General features: G+C 45.4%; 1 protein-coding gene across 1 annotated transcript in view; it reads right to left on the reverse strand.

The window, feature by feature from the left end:
• Nucleotides 1-1731: 1731 nt before the first annotated feature.
• LOC144136784 (ATP-binding cassette sub-family G member 1-like) overlaps nt 1732-27016 on the reverse strand; it is a 62346-nt gene continuing 37061 nt past the window's right edge. Inside the window, exons 4-13 of the mRNA XM_077669407.1 lie at nt 24900-25086; nt 22131-22276; nt 17799-17922; nt 16364-16478; nt 14238-14374; nt 12364-12465; nt 9590-9758; nt 8087-8187; nt 7048-7203; nt 1732-3858 (exon numbers count right to left, since the gene is read on the reverse strand). Coding sequence (XP_077525533.1) covers nt 3514-3858; nt 7048-7203; nt 8087-8187; nt 9590-9758; nt 12364-12465; nt 14238-14374; nt 16364-16478; nt 17799-17922; nt 22131-22276; nt 24900-25086 — 1582 coding nt within the window. The 3' untranslated portion in view covers nt 1732-3513. The remainder of the gene's footprint in view (nt 3859-7047; nt 7204-8086; nt 8188-9589; nt 9759-12363; nt 12466-14237; nt 14375-16363; nt 16479-17798; nt 17923-22130; nt 22277-24899; nt 25087-27016) is intronic.

The raw sequence follows: 27016 nt of genomic DNA on the forward strand, positions 1-27016 counted from the left end.
GTTCAGAAAGGGGTCACAATGAATAATTCGGCCTCTTTGTCGTCTTTGAATAAATAATAACGTAATTGTAAATGCACAGCTCTTCTTTTCAGCATTTTACTAAGCATATGGAATCACGCCGTTTCTAAATCCTGGCGGTAGCGGTCTGGCAGCAGCCGCCCGTTTTCCGCACGGCGGCGGTGCATCGGCGTTCCGCCGTGCCGCTCGAAATCCGCCGCGCAAGTTCGCTCCATGTGGGCTAAGGCTTTAGTTGCTGGATGTAACGGAAGCCGGACAGATCCATGGCCGCGTGTATGGGCCATTAAAGGCTTTCGCCTTAAAACAAAAATTTACAGCCCTCTTTTTTTAATACGAAGTGCGTCTTGTGGAACATCTTCTATCTTTCGTTAAACCTCATTTCATGCCATCACGACCTAGTGTGACCAGTCCGGTCTCTACGGACAAGGACGGTTAGACCTCGCCGCATGCGCGAATGCTTGGCCAGCGCTTCCGCCATTACGTCCTACTGAAGCTCCTCAGCCAAGGCTCCCATCACCGAGCTCATCGATTGTTACGAACAGGCTCCTAGTGTAAAAAGGCCAAGCCTTCGTGATCCTGAGGAAGGTGGTCAACGCCATTAGCCTCCTGCTACAGGCCCTGCAATCCTAAACCACTCGAAGCGTCTTTCTGGTGCTGAACTCCCTCGGTCCAAAGCTTCAAGATCTTTAAAACACAATGGCTGCCATCCTCACACGCTTCGTGAGGAAGTCAGAGGCGCAGCGCTCTTTCAGTAGAACGAATGAGTCTTAAAGTCCATAATCTCAAGTTTCCGGCAATATCTTTTCACCAACCACTTCTCGGTATCGATCATCTGCGAGCTTAACTTATCACAAGAAATCAGGCTCTCCGAGTACGAGCCCCACTTTGCCCCTGCTTGCTGGGAACGTATAAAAGTTCTGGTCAACATCCGCACGGACGTGACGTACGTTTGATGCCCAGCTCAACCACACACTGAGAATAAGTACGCGTGCTTGATCTCTCTCTCTCTCTCTTATGAACAATAGTGCTAACACTGACAGCAGCGTTGTCTCCTCCCCCCTGGCCAATTCCACTGCGAGAGGCTGAGGGGCATCATGGAGGCCATCTGTTCATGGATTATTGGCGGCGACTTCAACACCCACCACTTACGTGAATAAGTCCTAGCATCAACGTCAGAGGAAGGAATCTTTTTTGTTTGCTTCAGACAATGAACTTTGTCCACCCACCCACCAGTTCCAACTCGGTCACCTAACCCCATGGTGGGCATCAGCATCGGGGAGTTTTCTGCTACAACATTACACAACGCCGACGCTCTGCACTGCGGAGAAAGTCCCTGCTACAGATACCACTGCAAAACGAACAAACCTAAACACGGTGCTGGAGGCTCCCATGCCTCGCTGCATTGCACCTCGCTGTCGACTTCGCAATTGCGGGACAAGTTCTGGAGGTCACGAAACTCGACGCGCCCAGCTCTAAGGCGATGCTATCGTGCGCGCAAGGTGCTAGCGGGCAGTTATCGTCGAAATCACTCGGCTCGAACTTGAAAACCTGATAGCAGATAGACGAGGGAAAGGGACAGGCACAAGGACGGCATGAGAGCATAAATTAAGCGTACGTACGCATGGCGCCATCTGTTATTGTCTGCTGTTGTGTAAATATATGGGACAAAACAGAAGTGGTACCGTTAGAAAATCACCACAAACAACAAGCAAGTTAAACAACACACGTGACGTTTATTGCGAGTTAGTGCAAAAAGTGGGCAACCTGTTGGCCCTCCTTGAAAACAAGTGGATATAGCACAAGTCACTGAGGGTGGAAGGTGGGTTGCAGCGTCTGTGCGCAAACGGTGAGGTGAAACCTCCGCCATGTCGTAGTGTCCGCCACCCGAAGACTTGATGCGCCATTTCGAGGTCCCCCATGTCAAAGCTGGTCGATCGTGCGCGACTGCAGTTCGCCGTGTGGCAGGATTCGATTGCGCTGTCATCTGTGATTGGTCGTAGTCATGGCACCATGCACGTCCAATTTCTTTAATCGCCCAGCTCAGTCACGTATCGGCTGTCCTCAACAAGGTATACGCCGTTGATATCAAGAAACCAGGAAACGACTTTACACAACGCCGACGCTCTGCACTGCGGAGAAAGCCCCTGCGACAGATACACCTGGTTTCCTTCATGCGGTGCGTCTTGTGGCTTTTCGCCTCACCTGAACCATCTCATAGTTTATCTCAAAGTTTATAGTATTCTTATATTCTTTTTCTTTACATTTCAATTATCCCATAAGCCAGCGGTAAAACTACAGGGAACGTCAAAAGTTCCTATGGCACAGGGTGATTTGCTTTTCAGCTGTACATTCAGGCACTTCAGAAGCCTGTGAAGATACCAAGGCTGTCAAAGGTGAGATTGATGCTTCTCTTCGAGGTTAGGGGGTTTCTAAATGCCCCGCTACATGGGTAAAAAAGCAGACCCTGTGTTCTGGGAAGTTTTGACATGCCTAGTACATTCTAGATTCTTAAACACGAACCAGAACGACTCGTCACCGAATAGTCACGACAGTATCATGTTCTGAAGGTTGACCTGACGTGCTACCTAACCGTTGTCTAAGCGTACAATGATTCCTATTTAGTTACACGGTCTCTAGTGTCATCCATTGGTGAACATTGGCAAGTAACTATACTGAAAAATGATCTGGTACCCACGTGGAAGTCAGAAAAAGAAGAAAACTTTACTCAAATGTAAGCACACAATTACTGCCATATTTTTACAAATCAAAGATACAAAAAAAACAAGAACGCTTGCCCAGACACGCTTAACGCTAATCGCTACGAAAATGCGAATACTTCATGTTCTCAGAGCATAAATGTACGCTCATAGGCTCATGAATTCACTGGCTGTTATTTCATTTGAAATTCGCAGTAGTACCTACAAGCAAGGACAATTGGGCATCCTTCTGGAAGTAATGGACTGCCTACACCTATCGACCGCAGTAATGACGATGCTAAAAGTTTGAGCGGTGATCGTCGGCGTACCAACTGACATCATCCGAACAACTAAGGGACAAAATCAAAGGGACCAAAAATTGAACTGCTAAACAAGAACTGTCAGGGGACCGTAGTGCCACAATCGGAAGAAGCAGACCTCCACGATCTTATATGTGGTGTTAGACTCGAACCAGCAAGGCAGTTTACTTCGCCACGGCTACGCGGAAATGCACCTGCCTCTGCTTGGTATCTGCTTTTACCTTGCCTTCGAACAAGAAAAGGCACTAGTCCTAACTACCTCCTAACGACGGCCTGTTCAAACACATCGGCTGGCCTGGCTTTTCTTTGGTGCTCCGCTGCTTACCGGCAAATGCGCCAAAAAGTTCAACGTTTCACACGCCGATTTCCGAGCTGCTCGAGCCGTAAAAAGGGAAGGAACAAAGCGAATGCCCAGATGTTCGCACACAGCTGCGTGAACACAGAAGCGCGCACAACGCAGACCACTGGTTCCAGCGTCTTCACTCTTTCCTGGCCAGCCGTATCCTCAGCAGGATGTAAGCAATCAGCCTGCATATGGCCTCGTACGCGAGCAGCGCCAGCACAAGCACGTGGAACTTCTTGTCCGAGGCGCCGACGAACTCGAGGAACTGCGCGGGGTCCTCGTAGAGGCAGATGAACTGGTCGCACTCCAGGGGCTCGCGACCGTAGCCGTACACCGAGAGCAGGAAGCCGTTGTAGCCGTAGTAGATGTAGGAGATGTCCGTCAGCCAGCGCGCGTACTTCGTGAGCAGGTGCGCCGGCACGAAGAAGCCGCAGAAGAAGAATGCCGGCGACACAATCGGCAGGGCCAGGAATACCGCCGTCTGCGGGAAAAGATCGCGAAAGAGGAAAGGAATGGGCTTGGAATGAACAGATGTTGCACCGCATAGGTGAATAGCGCTCATTGAGACGGCAGAGCGGGTGCAAATGTCGAGAGGCCAACCATAGTGCGCGGCATGACAGAGAACTGCAGGGTAGTCTTGGTTAGAATAGAATGGCCATGGACCCGCCGCGATGGCTCAGTAGTTACGGCGCTCGGCTGCTGACCCGAAAGACGCGGGTTGGATAACGGCCGCGGCGGCGGAATTTCTATGAAGAGGCCCGTGTACTGTGCGATGTCAGTGCACGTTAAAGAACCCCAGGTGGTCGAAATTTCCGGAGCCCTTCACTACGGCGTCCCTCATAGCCTGAGTCGCTTTGGGACTTTAAGCCCCATAAACCAAACCAAACCAGAACGGGGATGTAAAAGCAGGGACGATAACGAGGCTGAGGTCCAGTCTGCTGCCCCGCATGTTGGGGAAGAGGAAAAGGGAGGAAAGTAGAAAAGATGAGAGTAGAGTAAGAAAAAGAGCGCGCATACAAGAGGACGCATGCAAGCTCAGGGCACAAGGTTATGAGTGGTCTCGAAGATCCTGGGACCCTTGGCATCGTCAATCAATGACGTAGATAGCTATGCGACATCCAGTTATTAAAGTATACAACTGAAAACTTACAATTGTGTGGTGCTCAAAGCGGTTAGCTCGAACAGCGGTATTTTCGGAACACTGGCGGAGGCTCTTGGCTTACGGTGGTCTGGGCTCTATTATTACGATAATAACGGCACGGTTTGGGAAGTTGAGGCCGTAAGGTGAACGGCAGGAGCTCTGAGTTTATTGCGTATCACTTTGCGGTCGGCATTGTCGTATGTTCATATCAAGCATTGTTATACATGTACAAGCAACGTTGGTACCTTGCCTTCATGAATGTATAGAGCAAGAGCACGTAGTACTGTATATTGTCTCATGGTGGTGACGCGTACAAATAGTCGAGGCACTAGATATTAAAAAGGCGGATGGCTCGCCAGGCAGAATCACGTGTACAAAACGCAAAAGACAAGCCTTAGCGATGATTTAGCTAGGCACGTTATCAGTCATATAATTTGACTGAAAGACAAAGTTGGGACGAGTTGGTTGAAAGTAAGCATGATTGCCACAGAGAAGCAAGATGGCACGGCGCTGTCTTGATGACTGATTTTTTTTTTACTCTCGTGCGGTCATTGAGAATTAATGCATTTTGTTTCAGATTCGAGCATTCCCGGTGGTTATTACGATGCTTCGAGAAAATGCCTCAAACACAGCGGCACATGTAGAGGATCCTCCGCTATTAAAGGTAACAACTAGCGTGCACAATACGACAATTTTTTTTATTTCTTTGCTAAATATGAAAATTACTATTGGGATATTAGATACTAAGAGGAAAACTAGTTAGAAAATAAAAAAAAACAGTTTTTGTTATAAATAATTGTAGATTGATCATTGAGTGAATGCTCAATATTTGTTTCTTCTATAGTAAAGGAACATTTACAATCCTGGCCACGCTTCTATAGAGGGCTCCAGCGGAGCGCGCCTCTCCGTAAGAAATAAAACCTGACCGCCGCTAACCGATTCACTGTGCACGAGAACGTGTAACTTCTTGCATGAACTTTGGCCAACATGCGTTTAAGTAAAGCAAGTGTCAGTTGCAAGAAAACAAAGAAGAAAAAAAGTCATTTCCAGTAACGAAATCTAGAAGAGTGCGGTTATTCATTGTTCCCATAATTCCAGTGACGGTTCTCTCCGCACTCATTACTGCATCCTGCTCCTGTGCTGTCGCTGTTCTTAGAAACTGTAGCCTGCCAGAACGAAACCTTCGTACTTAAGTTACGATTAATAAGCACTTTACTCTTTCACTGCATTCCTAATTGTAGTTCGTACCAAGAAAATGGCACAGATAATTTCACAAACACAGGAAAGGGCACACAAGAGGTGGACGTATTCGTATTACAGCTGGAATAACTCGTCGCTGCTGAGAACTTCCTCCACGGCAGGAGCCAATCACCTTTGCTCCCTTTGGTGGTTGACACAGTGGCCACAAGCTGACTTATACCCCTGTCACTCGGGCACTCTAAAGGCACTTTGAACTAATGCTTCTTTACGCTCCCAAAGGAGCCCTACTTCAAGGGAGTTCGTCCGTGCTACACGGTCGCGGAACGACCTTCGCAAGAAGCTTTTAGCGCCCTCATCGGCGAAAAGCGTTATTAAAATTGCAAACCTCACTGCACATGTAAATACAGAAATGTCACATTTTTTTTTGGTAAATTAGTTTTATAACCGTATTATGTTAAAGCAACGCAATTTTAACTGCAATAATGACATGATTTTTCAAGTACAGAGCATAACATCACAGTGCTGGCCACACTGAGCCCAACTCGCTCGTATATTTGGAACGAGAGTATGGCGTGGTGAGACTGCCACAAAACAAATGGCCTTATATTTTAAAACACCACTAATCTTATGAAGTGAATTAATAAAATTAAAATTGAACGTTTCTTTTCTCAATTTATTTATGCTGTTAGCTCGCTGGGAGAGAGAGTACTCCCTTGAAGCCTCAAAGGACGAACTCGAGCTGCCTTGTTTCGAAGCTCCTTTGAGCTAGGTGTTTTTTGGCGCGTCCGTGTGGCAGCGCGCGTTCGTCCTTAGAGTAATGGAGCATTAGTTCAAAGTACCTTTACAGTGTCCGTGTGACAGGGGTATTAGATTAGCCGCTGATCAACAGAATTCGAAAGCTCAGAAATAGGGGCATATATCGCAATGTGAACTATACAATAATTTATTTTCAAAGCACGCCTTGTTTTTCGATTTTATATCGTTATAAAATGGCATTCAAAAATAAATTGGAAGAACATGTTCATTACCACTTTCTTTTCTTTACTACTCTTGGTAAACCTGAATGTCTGCACGCAACAGTCTTGGCATCCTTCTAGCTCTCGCATTGCAACGGGAGATGAAAAAGTGTTCCCAATCTTCTAGTTCTGCTTCTAGAGGGTTGACGGGTGAGCATACTGCGGTAGTTTGTTACACATATTTCTGTGCAGTACGCGACGCAAGTATTTCCGCTTTGTGAGACAAAAATAAGGACGTTGACGCGTTAAACTACGAGTACGTCTCCTTGAAATTTCACCGTTTTCACGACTAAGCAGCTGCTTGCGATCTCACCTGTAGCTTGGATACAGCAGAGACGATGAGCCCCATGGCCTGCGACACGGAGCAGATTTGTACGCAAAACAGCAGGAGGCCCGCTATCCGCCACAGCTCCATTGGCTGACCCGTCGGGTAGTACACGATGGCGATGAGCAGACCGTTTGGTATGACCTGCATGCAGAAGTCGCAATGACGTGATCAACATCGTTTTTTTCATGTCGACCTACCATGCGAGCGAACACACTCCGTACCTGAGCACTCGGCTCGGTGAACAACGTGTGTGGTGTCGCGTCGTAGTCACTATCTTAGTGACAACAGTTTTCTGATACCAAAATCTAGTATGTCTTCGTAATTGATGGGCACGAATCATGGTACAATTCTTGCCAACTCGTGCAAGAGTGGGATAGAATTTTAGAGCCCACGTGAAGTTTGAGCAGCGCTTGACCGACTCCGTCTGCGCAGTGCTAAGGGAATCATAACATTCAATTAACAATATCGTCTTTTTAATCCAGCTAAACAGAACGACTTTCTATTGGCCTCGCATCTTCTCGCGAGATTAGTTGCGTGTTTCCTGATCGAAACAGCAGTATAACGCAACCCAGGTGAATGAACTAGAAAGACGAGAATATGTACGTCGATACGAACAAAAAAAGTTTACGAAATATAAAAACAGCTTCTCTTAACAGAATATTTGCGCTTTAGCTGTTTCATTACAGCGCGAAAGCTGAAAACGTACCTCGGACAAGAAGCAGTAGACTCGTGCGCCTTGCGTCCATTTTTGGTGGCAACAACATTGTTCAACAGCAAAGCACGAGCGAGGGGTAACGAGCTAAAGATACAATATTCCGTGCTGCGCAAATGGCACGGCATCAGTGCTGCCATGGTGCTACCGAGGCCGGCAGAAAATATGGCAGTTTCTGTGTAATAATCAGCCTTAACGCCTGGGCTCGGGCGGAAGTCACAGCAGCCTTGTTAGCAATTATTTGCCGGCCTAAGTCAAATTACAACTATTTTTTTCACAAATTCTAAGCGAGACAGAAAGGCAATAACTCACCAGAAAGGGGAGCTCCGTGACGTAGTTCGCAAGGTAGTAAACTTTCAGGCTGTACCAGCAATTTCTTTGTTCTCTCATTAGAACTGAGATGTTTACGGGAACTGCGTCAATGAGGAAAACGAAGGGGAGATACAGTCAAAAACAATCGATTAGTGTTTAATTTCCATATTTCACAGAAACGCGAACTTCAAAAGCGAGTTCCATTATTTTTGTAACGAGCGCTACAAAGCAGTGCCTTGTGTAGCTGATGGTTCACACTCTAGCCTCGGTAGAGTTTGGGTGTGAAATAAAAGTGACATACCAAACACCAAGAACACAATCAAATACTCTTTCAGGACAGAGATACTTGAAGTGTTCAAACACTGACGTCTCTCGGAACGGATAATAAATTACCAACCAAATAGCCCGTGCAAGGCCTAGGTATGCTTTTAAAGTTGTCCGGGCATCTTCAATGGGAATTCCACCACCATACAGAGAAAGTTGCATTCGGGTGCCCAGTAGGCGCCGCAACGCTGAGCACGTCATACCATGTTAGCGCGCTTCACACTTGGTATTGCCAACTACAAGTTAAAGAGCTTGTCTCTTAAGAGGAAAAGCCGGCGTCAATAGAATGTTCGTACGTGAGCTTTTATGTATTTGACAAATAAAAGATTGCACAGCTTATAATTAAAGAAATTTATGCACCCAATGGTTGCAGAAACTTGTCCCACTCACTCTAACTGAAACACTACGTAGTGGTCCGAGTTTCTACTGCTATTAAGTTTCAACCACAATCGAAGAATAATTTACCACCACCTTGCATGATTCGGTTTCATACCATTAACATGCGTCTTTTATTATTGGTGCGCCTAAGGAAGCCCTGGATTGGCTTTTTGTCAATCACCAGCAAGCCTTTGGAATCGGTATCGGGCGCATAATGTGTAATACCGCTTCGAAAGAATTCTTGTAAGTGTAGAGCCAAAGCGTGGAAATTATGTTGGCGCGAAAATTAATCGTTCTTTTTGATGAAAAAAGTCCAGAGAACTGCTACTTTCTTATTTCAACAAGCTTGGCCTTGTAAACTGAACACTATGACCAATTACTCTATAATTAGGCGCCTTTTTTCTGGACTTCGTATCCACAGCAGCGCCAGTCTCGTGTTCATGGCATCCAGACAATCGTCCAATGGCAGTCGTTCACAGGCACCCGTTCAGTGCCGTCATCTTGCCGGTGCCCGCCCATGCCCGTGACTGTGCGATGACGGCAGTTTGCGGATGTTGAGGCACCAGAGACCCTACTGTTGCAAATAAAAGAGTAATTCACACTGCGGTTCATTTGTGGCTGTTAAGGGCTGTATAAATTGGCCGCGACGTTAAAGGCGTCATAACACGTCTGTTTAAGGTGTTTACAAGACGCTCAAAGAGGCGGTACGGGATCCATTAGGTGCATCAAAAAAACTAATAACATGTTCATGCGCCGAAGACCACGCGGTGTTTAATGATTCGCGCTCATGTCAAAACTCACAGACAATGACGGCGGGCAGAATCGTCTGGAAGACGCAGATGCAGCACATGGAAAAGAACATGGTGGCGTTGTTCATCACCGTGCTCGCCTTGTTGCCGATGTCGTAGTACAGTATCACCAACATCAGCGCGAAGCCCACGTATGCCACGATACGGAGAGGCGTGGCCACCTGCACCATTTCCAAGGGCGGGAAGAATCCGTGAATGGCGTACATATTTTAAAGAGCGGCGTGCTCCCAAATCATCACTATAAACAACATATTTTTGCAGTTGTACGCTACTCGTGAATGTGAGTACTTTCTGACTTTTTTTGCGCGAAAGCGCTATTTCAAAAGGTCTAACCGGCTCACCGAGTTTGTATGAAGCTTGACCTTGAGGGTGGCCTTGGCCAAACCATATATAAATAAATAAAATAAATATCACAGTGATTGGCATTCGAACCCGTGGAGGCGCTAACAGGTAAGCTTCACTGGCCACGGCACGAGAGCCCTATGCTATCGCCGCAGCCTATCACGCCTCGTGTTAATTAAACTGGAACACACTCTCGCGCTGTGCATTGCACATAGTCGTCTTCATCAACTAATATTAGTACAATCAAAATAGTATCGCCGCCAGATGTGCCGACGACCCATCAAAGCAGAACCATCAGCCAACCAGACTAAACACATGCTTTGGCACAACTACTCGATTAACCCAGTTAAACCCCTACCACTTTTTTTTTGTTGTTAAATAGAGCCGCTAAAGTAGACAATTCGGTTGTTGCACTTTTTCAGCTCCTCGACTTCGGGCAACAATGTAGTGCTAAAGCGGGGTCATCTATACATGTATAGCCGCCAAAAAGGGGTTGTTTCGACACAATTATACCCCGTAGCGTTGTCTTCTGATATAAATTCCGCTTGTTTCCTGCAGCTAGGTCTGAGAGCAGCCCCGCCACTAAACAAATTCCAGCCGCCTGTCCTCCCTCCATTCTCCAACCTCTATATAATACATCTACCTCAAATAATAGCGCTGTAACGAAACAGGTCGCCTGCGGCGTAAACACATCCGTCGGAAAACATAATTACCCCTCTGCGGGAAAGGGTCGCAGGCAAAAACACTTGTGGCACGAAAAATGGCCGGCATATGGCTTACGCGTGGCTTCATCACCTTGTTTGCTGCGCATAAGCTGCTCCAGCACCTTCTGCAATTTCGCGGTTGTGAAGGCTCGCCAGAATGGCCTGTTTCACTTATTGTGCATGACGCATACAAGCAACTGTCGTTCTCTGCACGAACAGTATCTCGACTGAAGACGGGAGGGTCAAAGGAGGTGCCTCTTACTGCTATACGTGTTGGCATATCAAAAGCAAAGAGTTCATTAATGTGTCCGCAATTCAAAACGCAGTCGTCATGTTCTCTTTCAACGCCCCTAACTCGCAACATGACCTTGTAAAGTTTCCGCAGCGACCAGTCGGAGCTTGTGAAAGAATCCGAAAGCTCCTCTCCTGACTCACGCAGCTCAGATTGCATGTCGACCGTTTATTGCAGTGCGTGGTTTCAGAAGTTACCGCACATACAAAGGATGAAACCTTCATAAACGAGAGGCCCCTGGCCAATGCCTTGACGGCAGCATGCACTCGCCTAACTCCCTCCCTCATGTGGCCTATAGCGTGGCATTTGCAACCCTCGCAATTCCGAGTCCAGCTTTCTCGGGCAAAAATTTTGAAAATTTAAAGATTGTAAGACACTGTTATGAAAACATTGACGGTAATGGCCCAATGTTCTAATATGTTGCAAAATCTTACTTTTAAAGCGTTTCCAGCGATCGCATCTAACACTTAAGACTGCCATAGAAAACCATTGTGGAACGCTTTTTACGACAGCGTAAAACGTGAGTGGGAAAAAATACAAAACTGTCGTCAGGTAATCTGCGGATATATTGAATGTTATAGTGAAATCTTATATGAAAAAACTGCCTTCATAAACGGTTTCCTGCTCAAAAATGCCTTTGCCCAGAATTGCTGGAAGTGAGACAGTCGTCGCGAAGAAAAAAAGTACCAGTGTTTTAACTTGGCTAAACCGATCAAAGTGCAAAAGCGCGGGACCGAAGCAGTATTAGTGGACAAAAAAGGCGGTGTGCAATGCACAGAGCGAGCTCTGCTCTCATGCAGCATGCATATTGATTTCATTTCTTTTTTAACTTAACGTGGCATCGCTGTTGCTAGGCTATGGCACAATATCCAAAGATGACAAGATTGAAGATGACTGCTGTCAAAGAATCAAGAGAGCAGAAAAAAAAAGATGAACACTCTCCACTGTATTGCATTAATGACACATTGTTCCAAGCCATCTGTCAGGTAGCTCAACATAGACAGAATAAAGCCTCCGTGTTTTCGCGCTCGACTAATTGCCAGCAACATAATAACGGCTAATACCGCTGTAATTGTAATCGGCTTGCAATAATCTGTCATTTACTGAGCAAGCGGACGGTGCACTGCTTAACATTAATGCTTCATACACAGGGCACACGAGGGCGAGAGTGAAGCAGCAGTAGAAACTCCTATGTCCATGCATTAGTGAGTGTTCTTTGCTCCTCCATGCCATGAATTATTGATGACCTTGAGCATTAACTGCATGATGGGTAAGCGGGTTGAACTAAGGCAGTTACGTACAGCAAGCCATCTGAATGTTTGTAATTGAACCTAATGTGCCGCCACAAAAAAAAATAATAAAGAGGAAGTTGTTACGAGCACGAACACAAAGAGGTCAATATAATGGCTAATAATAAAAGATTCTGACCTTGTTACGAAAGACCGATAGCCAGCACCTTTTTAAAAGGATTTGGAACTGATGAAACTGGTTGACTTTGAAGGAGTATCTCTTGTTCGCTTCTGCTTTTTGCTTCGGGAAGAACAAGAAGAAAACACAGGAAACATTTTAATGTCTGATCTCTGAAAGCTGTCACACATTCTAAAGCGAGCATTATTACGAGGTAACTGCGAAAATGACGCAAAGAGGAAGGTAAAGGTGCCATGCAAGAGCGACCTTCGGGTATCGAGGCCCCAACCTCTCTCATGCTCGGCAAAGCCGCGGAAGTTTTTTTTGAACGAGGCTCGGGCCAGAGAAACTCTCACCGATAATGTAACTCCGATGCAAATCGCAAAGCAAAGTTCGCAATAAGGGCTCACAAAAGATCAACAACTACAGGATCCGCCAACCGCAAGCAGCGCCGAGCCTAATGCATCTCGTGTGGCACTGTCCGTACTAAGCAACACACAGAAATGGACACAAACCACAACACGTACACTCGTACTAGGGCTGGGTATTTCCCAACAAGGACCCGTTCAAAACAGTTACGAACCTATGTAGCTTCGCCTTACAGTGCAAGTGTCATTTGTTAACGGGAGAGAATCAATGCACGGATCTCGAAAGATGCTCAATAACAAGATCTCCCCGAATCTTAGCTCCATTCCACTTTAACATTCAGTGGCCACGGGCCCTCCTCTTTACAAACGTATTCATTCATTCAATGGAAGGTAAAGAACCTGAGTTGGCGAACATTCTTTAAACCACTTGCTCTTCTAGGTCGCTTTTGCGGAGAGCAATCAACAAATGCATATTATTATGATCGTATTCATTGCTCGCAGTGAGTCATGTCCAGCAGCCAGTGAAAATGATTTAGCGTAACCTCTCACGCTTATAAAACATGCAGCCTTTTTCGGGAAATCAAGTTTCTAGTTGCTCCTAGCCAAGTAAATGATTCATTCGCAAATGCAAATAACGTAGTTGACAGCGTTTATATACAGAAACCTTTCAACCTGGCGTAGATTTTACATAAATTATGGCATTTAAAGTTCGCATGAGCGCAGTCGACGGCGACAAAGCAAAATATGAAGCTCGCTCCAATAGAAGCTGTCCGTGAATTCGTCTTTGTTCAGGACTCAATCCTGGGACTGCCGCCGAGACAGGACAGTCATTCGGGCAATGGAACTAACCAGCAAGTCCAGTAAGCGGCTGCCTAGATTTTTCAGTTATTCCTCTTATATATTTAGCTATTTAGCTAGTCAGGTGTAAATATAACGATACTGAACATTTAGAACTTAAAATTTGAAGACTGGCAATGTAAGGCAGTTACACAAGAAGTTTAGCTGCCTACAGTTACAAACCATTAGAACGTAGTTAAGTCAGGTCAAAAAACGATTAATCAGTTTTAACACATTTATATTCATAATTCATGTTACGTAAAGCTCTTAAATCAGACAGAACAAGAAACTTTTGACTTGTGAGGTTTGACGCCCCGAAGTGACAAATGAGCTATGATGGCCACCGTAGCGGAGTTCTCCGAATTAAATTACGTGCGCTGATATCGCACAGCACACAGGCGTTATTGCATTTCGTTTGAATGAAAATCTCCCGGCCTTGGGACCAGCAGACGGACTCCAAAGCCGCTGAGTCACCACAGTGGGTCATAAGAAAGTTTTAAACTACGATTAGGCATATTCTGTAATATGCACTCCTTCGCCTGTTTATGTCAAAGTGACACAAAACGATACGGTGAGCTAAAACAGCACCCTTATCCCTGCCCATAAAATGACAGGCCCAAACGGCGCACTGTATGATTCGCCTCTTCGTTCAAGACCTGAGAAGGCAATCAAGGAATTTGTGCAACGCACCTCGCTTGACATGATCATACCGCCATATTTTGTCCGCGTCCCCTTTTCGGCAACGGTTCCGTCTGGTGGGGGCAGCTCGAACTCTCGACTCAGCAAGTTGCAGTAGTCTCCGTAGTCACCTGATGCCACCTCAGAAACTGTAAGCAAAGAAATTGGTGGGTTTTTAACGTGGTTAAACCGAGTATACGTGCGAAAGCAGGTGTTCATTCTTCGATTGGAGGGGGCACTTAAGCTCCGCCTTAAAGGTATGACGTGATATTTTAGTGGGTTAATCAGAGTTAGTCGATAACCAATCAATCAAGTCAACGAGAAAACAACCATGGCGCCAAATTTAAAAGCCGACCTGTGTCGAGGAGGCGTCAATGCTTTCGCATTCTTCCATTGCGGGTGGCCGCAGTGACCTCTATATTTCGCTCATGTAAGCAGAATTGGTCGTTCCCTACTTAACATTCATAGATTGTGGCGAGTCCTCGTACCACTATCAGCGCAGCGGTTAAGAGATGCGCCACTGCACTGGCAGGCGGCTGTTTTGAAGCGAAAAGATTCACTACGCGGGTCAGAGCCGAGCTTCGCGTGAGCCGAACTGGTGAGTTATGCGTATGCGCGAAAACGAGTGACGTCACGCGCCGCGCAGGTGGTCGCTCCTCGCCGCCGCAGACTCCGTCGCCTGACCTTTCGGCGCAGCCGCGCGCTACTGCACATGTGCGTCATGTGCATGCGCAAGGAGGCTATATAATGCGCTTGCCAGAGAATAAGCGTGCACACTCGACATGGAAGGGAAGGAGAGTGCGGCTGCTGCTAGACTACGCAGATAACCTGAGAAACTAAATTCGTCCGATCCAGAAGTACTCGCTTGGGAGTTGGCTGCGCAACAGCGAAAGAATGATAAAGCCAAAGCTAAACGTGCAGCCGAAACGCCTGAACAACGGGAAATACGCCTTGCTAAACGACGTCGGAAATAAGTTGAAAAGCGTGTCTTGGCCGCATCTTCAGCCAGCAGCAGCCAAGCGAGTGAGGAAGAGGAAACAAGAGAGTCAGAAGAGGAAAATCCCAAGACTCGCCGTTACAAGCTTTTTTTCTTGTATACCGCAGCTAAGCTACTGCCTAATTTTTTTTTATCACAGCCACAAACAGCGATTGTGTCACCCATGTTGCTCTTGCCGAACAACTCGCGTAGCTGACGCGTCGATCCTCCGGACTTACCCGAGTTCCTACCCGAATAACTCAGGTAAGCTCGGGTAGTAACTCGGGTTGCTAGGCAACGGCAGAAGACGGTACACGTATGGTGAACGCACGCACGCTGACGAGATTCTTGGTCGGTTTTCGTGAGTGTATGAGTGCTTTAGAACTAATAAAGCGAACCTACTCAAGGTATTGAACACGGGTGGCAGAGAGTGCAATGTCAGAGCAGTTCGGGGCCTTCCTTGAATACGTTTCTTGCGCCTCTTATATGTACACTTATATGTACACATATCCAATTTCGCAAGTGTCGAATGTTTAATCTCTACTATAATACGCGGCGCATTCCGAGCTGTTCTGCATCGCGTGGTGGACCTTGCGATCCAGCTGTGAGTTTTTTGCCAATATTGTGATATTATGAAGCGAGGGGCGAAAGGAGATAAATGCTGGAGCAACCCATGAGTACTGTCCGCAGGCTGTTCCGGCCGCTGGCGACCTCTATCCTTAATAACCTCCTGTCGCTAATCTGGTTAACATCTGTCTGCTAGCATCCAACATTCACTCATTGCCAACCTGTTTTACATTGCCTGAGTTATTTGGAGATCACTTCCACATTTCAAGTGGAGGTAGCCTTCACTAAACTATTATTACTTCACACCAAGTTTAATGAGTATGACGCTTTATGAGCAAGCGCCGTTCGGTAGTAATCCCTCTACGGCGCCGCGAAGCCACCAGTCAGTTTAAGTTTGTTTCAAAGCACATCTGGCGCATTCCTGCCGGCAAGAATGAAGTTGCGAACAGACTCCGCTACATTTCCCTTTAAATCATAAGCAGTTATGAAGGAAGGGCATTCTTCTCACTTTAGTTCAAACGCGAACGAAACTTGCCACACTGCATCACTGATTCGATGGACTCCTTCGTTAATTGTGTTTCTTTGTGCAACTCACTGTAGTCGGCGGGGTTGTGGAACTGCGGGCACTGCAGGCCATGTCTCGTGAGGAAGCCCAAGAGGTCGTCCACTTGACCATTGTAGATACAACGTCCGCTGGAGACCATGTACAACTGCGCAAAGCAGGGCAAATTAATTCAATAAACAACGGCATTCCTGCAGCGATTTGCCCGAGCCGTCAACGCAAATCTGCTTCTGCCGCACAAAATAAACGCTACCATTCTGTCAAAATAGACGCTACCACTGACATCAAAGTTCGGCTGAATGGCTGGTTTTCCCTCTCTTTGAATACAGTCGTATCACCATGGTAGTGCAAGCAGACGCGTAATGCCCCTCTATTCGAAGCACCAGCAAGCAGCATGCGGTGTCAGGGGAGAATCTGTACACAGAGTGAGCGTAGGTCCGGTCTGTAGATGTTCTCCTTTGTCATTTGAGTTATTCCAAAGCGCTTTGCGTTATGAAGTCAAAAGATAATTACAAGAAGTGTGTGTGTGTGGAGGGGGGGGGGGGGGGGGGGGGGTGAAAGCCATGTCAACGCAAGCCCTCTGCCTTTACTTGTTAAAACTGCAAAATGACGTGGAAAACTGCAGACAATGTGTAAACTTCACAAATTGTGGTCGGCCTTTATGCACTTGTTATCATTGAGGCTTCTGGACCCACTAGTTGCATATCTATTATAGCACACGTGTGCGCAAACAGGGCAAACTATTAATATGCGGTCACAATGTGCCCAGATAGTGAGATATCGTGTTTTATTGCTTTATGTTTGTTGTTTTTTTCTTGCTTTCGGCTTGGTTTTGTTTGTTTTCTTATTACATGCCACGCTAATAGGCTGAGAATCAACGGCAAAACCAAAACATTTATTTCTAACTGTTAAAAAGTTCACAAAACTAAAGGCCTCACAAAACACTTTAGCAATGTGGAGAGCACAAACTAACCACCCACCGTGCTTGGCGACTTCCGTGCAACGCACAGGGCACTTTAAGTGACACCGCAAAAAAAAAAAAAAACTTGGTTTAGCTCGCTGAACAAAAGGCACGTCTTTAGAAACGGAGAACAAATGAAGTAAAATATAGGTCTCTTTGTTTCTCCGAATTTACTCTAGGATTTTGGTAACTCATCTTTGCTCTGTAATCTACGTTATATTTGTTTTCGACGATTCAGGCCAATCAGTAAGATCCACAAAAAAAAACATGAGGCCGTTGAAAGCACTCTTATTTATTACAATACGTTCGTTTTATTGCCCCATGTAGCATTTGACAAAGATATGTCATGAGATATGCTAACGTTTTCCCCAGTGATAAAATTCGTTGCATGTAACCCGGTGTCGTAGGCAAAAATGAAGTCCCTTGAAATTTAATCGACATCAGGAATATTGCATTTTACACATAGTTACGAAAACTCCGCTCAAGGCAGCCATGCGCAAGTCTCACCATGTCAAAGTGGGAGAATATCTTTGCGCTCGGGGCGTGTATGGAGCAGATGACCGTGTGCCCATTGGAAGCCATCCGCTTCAGGATCTGCACGCACATCAGGCTTGAGACGTTGTCCAGGCCACTGCATACGGCAACTAGTTGTTACGACGGATAAAACAAGGCAATTTAACCAGCGTAAACACAACATCACCTGTGTGCTTCACTAGTCAGGGTGCCCTAGAGCGCGGTAACTTGATTCGCCAAAAGCAATACCGCAGTTTCAGTTTGTTTGTTTGTTTGTTTGCTTGCTTGTTTGTTTGTTTGTTTGTTTGTTTGTTTGTTTGTTTGTTTTCGGTAGTGTATGGAGCACAGCGCTAATGTATATGTATGATGGGAAGGGACGGGAGAAATACAAGAGCGTAGGTACGTACAGCACATCACATCAAAACTGATGTAAGACACGAAATGCAAAGAAAACAGGAAAACACAACTAGCGTTGTTCAAAAACTAGCATTGATTGCACATTGATCACTATGCAAAGTTCAGGACAATTAAAAAAATTCAAGCCGCTGACTGCAATTTCACCTAACCCGCTAGATTAAAGTTTTATGTGTCATATTTGGCATTGAACAGAGAGATACCATAGTATATGCTAAGGCATCTGCCTTTGGTAGAGCTCTCTGCACGCATGCATGGGAAGCATGTGAAATTTTTAAAGCATGCATTTTACATAGTTGGCATATAACCTCTCATGCCTCGTTCGTTCGGACAAATAATTTATAAAGGTTATGTTTTAGATGGTGGTGATGCTAACAAACATCTGCAACAAATATAAATGTTTGACGCCAATACCCACAGCTTTTCTCTGGCAACTACCTTATATTTCTTTCAACGTATCGGATTTAAATTTTAATGTTCCTACTCCACGATGAGTACTAAAAAATTCCTTAAACATCATTAATGCTCGCTGAAGTAATGCTAGTGCTAGACCCATGTAATATACACCCTTAAATATAACCACAACTCGAGCGGGCTATGCTGACGTAACACTGCGGGACGCATTCATGCTATGTGAACTCCCTCCCTTACTCTGTTTCGAATTCTCGACCTGGATTCTTCTTGTATGACGTCATTTCCACACCAATCACGTGACGGCGCGCTAAGGCCAGCTATTAGCCCGATTCTATCAGCGTCACGAACGACAAGTACCAACGTAACCCGGATGACACAGCAAAGTAGGCCGAGCAAACGCATGCGAGTCGCACGCGTCGGTGGGCAGTAACCGGCTTGCACGCGCAGGCAAAAAAAAAATCATTAAACGCATTCACTAGACAGAGCATCGCAAAAATGTTTCAGTGCTGGCGCACTTCCGCACCTGCCAGCGATATAGGGCTTATGAGAGGAAGGAGAAAGTTTCGGACCTGCAAAGTGGCCATTTTGGACCATTGAAGACTGTCCATACAGAATACTATTTTGAAATTCCTAGTGCAGGCGACTGCATAAGTCGCGTTCCTTTATATTAATTATATTTTGCAGTTTTAATAAACGGTGCCTGAGGGCCACCTTTAGAGTGCCGCAGTTGACTTCGCTTCACCAGCGCCCGTGTATTTTGACAATAAAATGCTGCTTACTTGAAGGAGCACTACAACCTGTGCTTGTTGTATATCAGGTAACCGCTCTTCCTCATACACATCACTAACAATAGACCGTTCAACGCTAAAGGACCGTTTTTTTCTTAGAGTTGGTGGTGATAAATATTTATTTTTCTGGCTGATCCAAGGAATCATTGCATACCTTCCTACTGAATTTTTTAAAACATTTGCAGCAATGTTCACATAAAGCAATAACCCTGTTCTTTCCACTGTATCATTGTACTGTGTCTATTCTTTCTAATACCAGTGTTGATACTATGCGAACAGGAGAAATCAGCTGTATCAGAAAGAAAAGCTTTCTGAATTGGAGTCTTCAAATGGTCAGTGAAAGTTTGACTGCTGAAGTATCTATAAAGCGAAACTCCACCTTGTTCTTGGTGTTCCAGGTGTTCCAGGTGTTCCAGTAGCGATGACAAAAAGACGCAATTCATATTTCGTGCACGAAAGTCGCATACCAAATCAGCGGCGGCTGAACAATAGAAACTTCATCCGCCGTCACGGAGAGAGAGCTGCCGCGACATTATTTGTCATCGAAAGGGCGTGCGCTAATGAAGCAGCACGCGATGTATTAGCGACAAGGGGACGATTAATTAGCCTTTTGTAAACACACCTCCACTGCGTCATAGGCTATTGCGCACAAAGGCCCCGAGAAACGGGTGCTGTTGGGACGCAAACCTTACTTAATATTACATAGACTGAAAACGTGGCTCGTTCTATAGACGGGGAAGTAATTCGCGCAGTTTATTTTTCCTCTCCTATTAGCGACCGATTCATCCAGCCTAGCTTAAGTTAATTATTACGTATCCACGCAGATTGCGTAGCTCGAGGAAGAAAGAGCCAGGCACGATGCCAGGTTGTCTCTACCTTACGCACGGGAAGGTGGATAAGGAAAGAAAAACGAAGCAGCAATGAAGTAAAAAAACAAGCAAATCTTGTTCATATGCAGCCGAAAATAGGGAGGAAATCCCACAGCGCATCTACCTATAATGGCGGCCGCTTAAGTTTGCAGCTTCAATAGTCGGACAGTTTCGCATAGGCCTTGGGTGCCCGTTTCCTTGCTTGCTTGTTTGTTACTTTTGTCGTCCCCTGTTGAAACGACACCAATACGTGTAACAACCACTGCAGGAACAAAAAAAGAATTTTGGAAGGAAAGTTCGTGCTTTCAAGTATTATAAAATGTACCGTGATTTCGCTTGGAACAAATCGTGACAATTTTGAAGGAATATTTTAATCATGACACCTTTCGCAAATATCTATTCAAGCACTTCATTGATAACGCATAGAACGTCATTTTTATACTCAAGATGCATTAAACTTCGTTTTCAGCTGCTTGAGACTATTGCCTATTTGGTTCTGTTGATGCGCAGCTTTCCTCATGTATGCCTGATATACTCTTTTGCTTTTGTATAACTTTTTGTGCATTTCCCCTATTTTTGTTACACGACGCATAGTTGTGTTTAACTGTTATCTCTTTTTGTGAATTGCGACATCGTATCTGAGCTCACCTGTTTGTTTTTTTGTGTGTGTTTTGTTGTACTTTACTATGTTTTTCTGATTTCTAACCTATTTTGCACAAACTTCTGTATTTGACCCCCCTTGCACAATGCCTCTCCGGAGGCCTGTAAGGTATCTCTAAATAAATAAATAAATAAATATAAACAAACCAGACTCCTGGCTGCAGTCTTCATACAGTCTTGCAGTGCAGCTTGATTCACAGAGCTTCTTGCCAAGTTTTTTTTTTCTTTACATTTTCCTTTTGTTTCTTCCTTTCAAACTGTATCTGCTTCCGCTTCCCAGGCTAAAACACTCTAGCCTCGCGGCTGCAACAGTGAAATCGTGTTACGTAAGACTGCACGCCTTCGCGTGCTCCGTGGCAGAGAACATCGACCTGATCCCCCTTTCCTCCTAGCCTTGTTCCGACCCAGGCAACTTTCTCGCGTTTGTTTGCAGGGGACTGACGACAAGCAGGAAACGCCGTGCGCCAAGCGTCGCGGTGCAAACGCCGATCTGCGCGCCGCACGTTGAGGGCATAAGGAAGCAACAGAAGCGCGGCGCGGATATGCCTCCTGTCCAAACAACCAGAAAAAAAAAACAAAGAAGAAAGGAAAACGGGATAGGCGGAACGCTTGCCCTACATCCCGGGGTAGTTTTGTTTGCACTCGTGGAATTCTACTAATGTTTGCTGCGTGAGCATTTTGAGGATAGGCTCGCATTACGGTAATCTCTGTCTTAACATCGCCACGGGTTCCTGAGAAGCTTATTCCTCCTCCTCCTCCTCCTCCTGTCTTTGCATCTTGTGCTCTCACTTTTTTCTTTGCGAAAAAAAAAACTTTCAAGTGCTCCGTACTTTGGCTGCTCTGTTCGTCTGAGCTGTACTGCGATAAGAGAAAAGGAGAATAAAGAAAGTACCTGAATAATGCACAAGGAAGTGTATCTAGTCAAACAAAGCCGGTCTCAGGCAACAGTCCCGTTTCCACACTGCAACTTCCATCATGTCACTAAGACTTGTTGCATCGACAGTTTGAACTGGGATCCGCCTCCATCACCTACTTAAGATCTCAAGACGCGAGAACAAGAGTACTCTTGGCAGACCATACATCTCTACTCGACCCGGCCACCCCCCCCCCCCCCCAAGCCCTCTGTGGGTGGCCGCAGCGGCACAATGTCTTTCGCTGCACAATTTCGTGGGCACTTGTACCTGGTCGGCTCGTCGAGAAACAGCACAGGCGGGTTGTTGACGAGCTCCTGGGCGATGGCCAGTCGCTTCCGCTGGCCGCCGGACAGGTTCTCGGTGCGAGTATTCCGGCAAACCTCCAAGCCCCATTCTTCAATCGATCGCTCCACCTGTTAACAACAAACCGGCCGACAATGCGGGGTGTTGTGAAACAAAAAAATGCGAATGAAGCAGATACAACAGCAACAAGGGGAATGTTGGCAGCGCTGTACGATATTACGCCTGTGACCTGTACGCCTGTGAGCAATGAGCAGTTCTCAGGGCCCCTTCTAACATACATTGCCTCGTGTTTTGAGTCATCATATCTGTTATGTCCTTCAGTACTGGCATATTAATTCCTCAATTTGAGAGCGCGAAGTTAACATGTAATGCAGCTAACGCGTAGGTTTGCTGATTATTTGTTAACCATACTGGTCTGCAGGTTTCTGTAGGAGAAACTCAGGCATACCAACGGAATAAGCAATGTCACAGGCAAAACGAGATATTATTTTTTACTTGTGATATTCATCGCACGACTCTTATTGCACAGTAGAAGCGATATTCGGCCGTCTTAAGGGGACAACATAAACAAAAAGACATGCGAAAAGATCGACTGCTCGCAGAAATTGAGCGAAAACATTTCTACAACTCCACAGCCAATTCCAGCTTGATCGCGGTTTTTCCGCAGGCAGGTGTTTCCTTACATGCTCTCATTCGTCGCTTGCAACTTGAAAGTTCACGCTTGCAATATAACCTTTGCCACGGATGTGCAGTAAGCCCCCACCGTGCGATGCACCACCGAAAACACCACAGTGCAGGGGACCCTCTTGGAAAAAAGTTTAAAGGTATACTCACATACATTCTCTGTACGCGCCGATAGATGCAGCCCCTCTGTATTACTTTCAGGTACAAAGAAACAAACAATACGTGGCCCTCAGACATATAATCATCGCACATATCATAAAATAACAGATATCAACTAACTATGACTTAAATATCGTGCAGGCCATGCTCTTATGTAAAAACAATTCGTTTCCTCCCAACTATTACCGCGTTGCAATTTTTAGCTTTTGAGAATTAACACCACAAGCAATAGGCATACTTTACCTGCGCGCAAAACATTTGAAGACGCATTCTTTGTGCTATCGAAAAAATATCAAGGCAATCGATGCTAATTTTTCTTGGAACACTGTACTTGCCTCATGCGCAATATTCTTTCACTGACTATGCTTGGTATCTTTAATATAAAATCTTGCTATATCACTTTCTTCTACGTTTGTGTTAATCTAGAACCTTACTCATCTCTTTAAGGCACAAATTAAGAAAAAGCGCCATAATGAAGTATTTTTCCCTTACTTCTAGCCAAACTAGCGTCGAAGACGATGATGCCGGGCGAAACTTCAGAGGTCGATGTGCACTGTTGCATCAGCTGTGCATCAGCTGAATCATATTTCGCATTTTTGCAGCGAGCAGCCTCGAGCACATCAGCAGGCATGACAAACCGATTAAAAGTGTTATATTGCTCATAAATTTCGCGTAGAATTTTAAAAAATGTTCAAAAATTGTGCGTCTTGAGCTAAAGAAAGTGAACTGAACATACATAAAAAACTTGTTACTGGCAATTTCATGATGTTTGATTAAAAAGTAATATTCATATACATTGTTCATCTAAAATTTGGAGCACAAAAAAGAAATCATTTCTTTGTAGATTTCCGCGACGACTTAAGTTTGCACTAGTCTGGAAAATTCAGAGTTGTCACAAGACAGGAAAATTTTTTCCCTCGAGAGATATTAAATGAAATTGCATTTGAACAGTTGAATAAAAAGCCATTAATTTTTTTAAAAAACAAATCGAAGACGTTCGAGGGCGAACTCTGGTGTGTTTGGCATGGAAGGACCCGCGTTAAGTATATAAAAGATAGAGAGCACTGATCTTAACGGCACCTCATACTAATCTTATTTCCAGCAACCATAATTATTGCGGCCTTTATGCAGGCTGTGTACTGGTATCCAGTGAGCTGTATACTTTTGAAGCATTACAGATCTCTCGACATAAAATGTTCTGCCGCTTTCATCTAATTTTTCTGTAACTATGCCTGCTGGCGCAATAAATATTGAAAGTTATATTAGTCAGCATTTCTGCATTTCTAATACATTTAAAACCAAAGGTATCATACAACTATCAATAGTACCATGTTCTCTAAATTTTCAGATGACCACCCCACTAAGCTACCGATTACTGCTCTCATAATAAGCATCATAGCTACAAAATAGTGGTTTGTCTATTTCAAGCGTAATTTATTGCGAATACCCCACAAAAATATTTCGGGCTTCTTTTTTTATTTTACCGCCGTTTCCAACAGTACACGGGAAGCTTTAGAAACTTCGTTCCACGTCCAGAACACTGTTCCAGGGAGGAAGCTTTAAGAGACATTCTGAACATTGTAGCGCTGGCAGACGACGTACGAAGGGAAAACAAGACACACAGTGCGCTCCGTCCGTCGTCTGCCAGCGCTACAATGTTCAGAATGTCAAACCAACTTGCCCAGCAACACACCCTGTTTAAGAAACATGACTTGTGAAGGACGGATCGACTGTTAATATACTCCAAAACGTACTTAAGCACTTTGAAGCGCACTTTGTAGCTGCGTGTCTACGAGTACTTTGTAGAACTAGTTTTTAGAACTAGTTACATTTCGTCTTAATCATTGATATGCCGAGTGCACCAACTAAAATGCCTGCTCCCAGGCTCACCTTCTTGACTCTGTCTTGTGCACCGATGTTGGGCATGCGCAGTTCGACGCTCATGGAGATGGCCTCGTGAACGGTGAGAGCGGGGAGGAGCCGATCTTCCTGCATGACGTAGCAGCTTTGCTTGTTGAACAGGGCTTGGTCGCGCACGAAGCCGTTGATCTGCACCTCGCCCTTGTACCCCTTGTCACTGCGGAAAACAAAAGAAGGCGATAGACTCTTGTTTTGGCGTCGACCTCTGCGTGCTGCGAGCACAACTTTCGACAAATGTAAGCGCGGAAAACAGCTCAATGGCCTAAAGGAGACGCAGTGCATTGGAGCGTAGATTTTTGCATGAAACGCTCCCACATGGGCACAGTACCCTTACCTTATTTCCCTGAGTAGCTCTTAAGCGTGTCTTGAAGTAAGAATAGGGTTCTAATGCCACTTGTATGAGCTAACAATGGCCGCAATTCACATGATGCATATCTTAGAGTGCACTTAGCAGATTACCTTAACGGTACTAAACACATTTGAAGAAGTGTAAATATAGCTCGAAAATTTTTTTTCAATAACAAAGAAAATTGATGGTTTGTAGCGACTGACCACAAGACAGTAAAGACATAGTTACACGAGGTTTGAGCCACCAGGAGCTGAGACCATTTGAAACCTTGGTCATGTAACGTGGGACGCCTGTTATACATTGTTTGAGTTCGCACACATCGCGGGCCTCATCAAATGCTTACGCAGAAAAGATTTGTGATTTCTGTTAATATTTTCTCGATGACAAGTTAATGCGCAGCAGAATTTTTCGATTAACCTTAAGAAGCACTCGACAGCAGCGAAAATCCCAGGGAGTTAGAACCCACTCCTGCTGTTCCTTCGAGCTTCACCGAAGTTATTCACTTGTCAACAACTACGCTACGCTAACGGTTCCAATGTTACGCCGCTGCTAGTTAACTTGTTGTTTTGGCGTTTTGGAGTTTTTAACTGTAACTTACCGCCAACTACGCGAAACGGAACGCAGGGAACTGATGACCGATGGTATGCTGTGGTAAGAGAGTGGACTCAAGGTCAAGAGAAATTGTAGTCGGAGCAGAAGCCGGAAGAGTCAGCTGCGGAAATATTATTACGAAATTTGCAGGATGCGGAAACCGGGACTGGTGTATGGCAGGGCTGATCGAAGGTAAGTAGGAGAGACATCTGTACTGTAATGGACGTAGTCTAGCTGATGATTATAATAATTAAGATGATGACAACCACGGCAATGAATGTTTTTGACCGCCGAAAAGATGATACAGTTCGGGGGCGTGACTCAGAGATCGGTTCCTCATTGGTCGGTGCCGGTTAATTTGGTTAATACGTCATCGACAAAACGAGAGCTAAGGCAGCCGGGTGTCCTGACTGGCCTCACGTTCTGGCCATGCGAGATAGACAACGAGGTAACTGCTAAGGTCGCGACCAGTGCCGGATCACTGTTACGTACGGACACGTGTACGAACAAGCTCTGTCAATTTCCCTCGAAAATGCTGTTTCTGAGGCTTTGGGTTGCGCACTACAAAGTACAAACAATGCATCGTTGTATTTAAACGCGTCTACGTGAAAAGTAGTATGTACAACGACCGCGCGACTGCCATTTTACGCGAACACATTATGCACATGTTGTTGATAAAATATGATATAAATATGATACGAAAATATAGGTAGATATGGCCAAATAACTTTGCTGCAAGTGAACAGCTATCAGCTGCGCTAGAAATTCTAACTTCTTTCACGTCTGCATGCAGATGCGACACACAGCCTTGCCGTGAGCAGTAGAAGTTGTCATTATAATTATTATTTATTGCTGTTCCGGCTATTGACGTTATGTAGCTTTGAATCTAGCCTCTCAACGAACAAGAGCGGTTGTGCGTACTTTGGAAAGTTGAACGTCGTCTCAGAGCAGTCCGCCTTTTCTTCTAATGACTTCGTACGTGCGCACACTGTCGTGGGCGTCTGGCCGCACGTGACACCGTACTCGTGCATGCCGAACGCGAGCCAGCAGCAAGGTCACGTCGCTCGTACAGCGTAGAAAAATAAAGGCGGACGCCACGCAAAAGAGAGACACCACAAGACACAGACGAAGCACGAAACAAAAGACA

Source organism: Amblyomma americanum, chromosome 6 (genome assembly GCF_052857255.1).
Source record: "Amblyomma americanum isolate KBUSLIRL-KWMA chromosome 6, ASM5285725v1, whole genome shotgun sequence".
Lineage (NCBI taxonomy): Eukaryota > Metazoa > Arthropoda > Arachnida > Ixodida > Ixodidae > Amblyomma > Amblyomma americanum.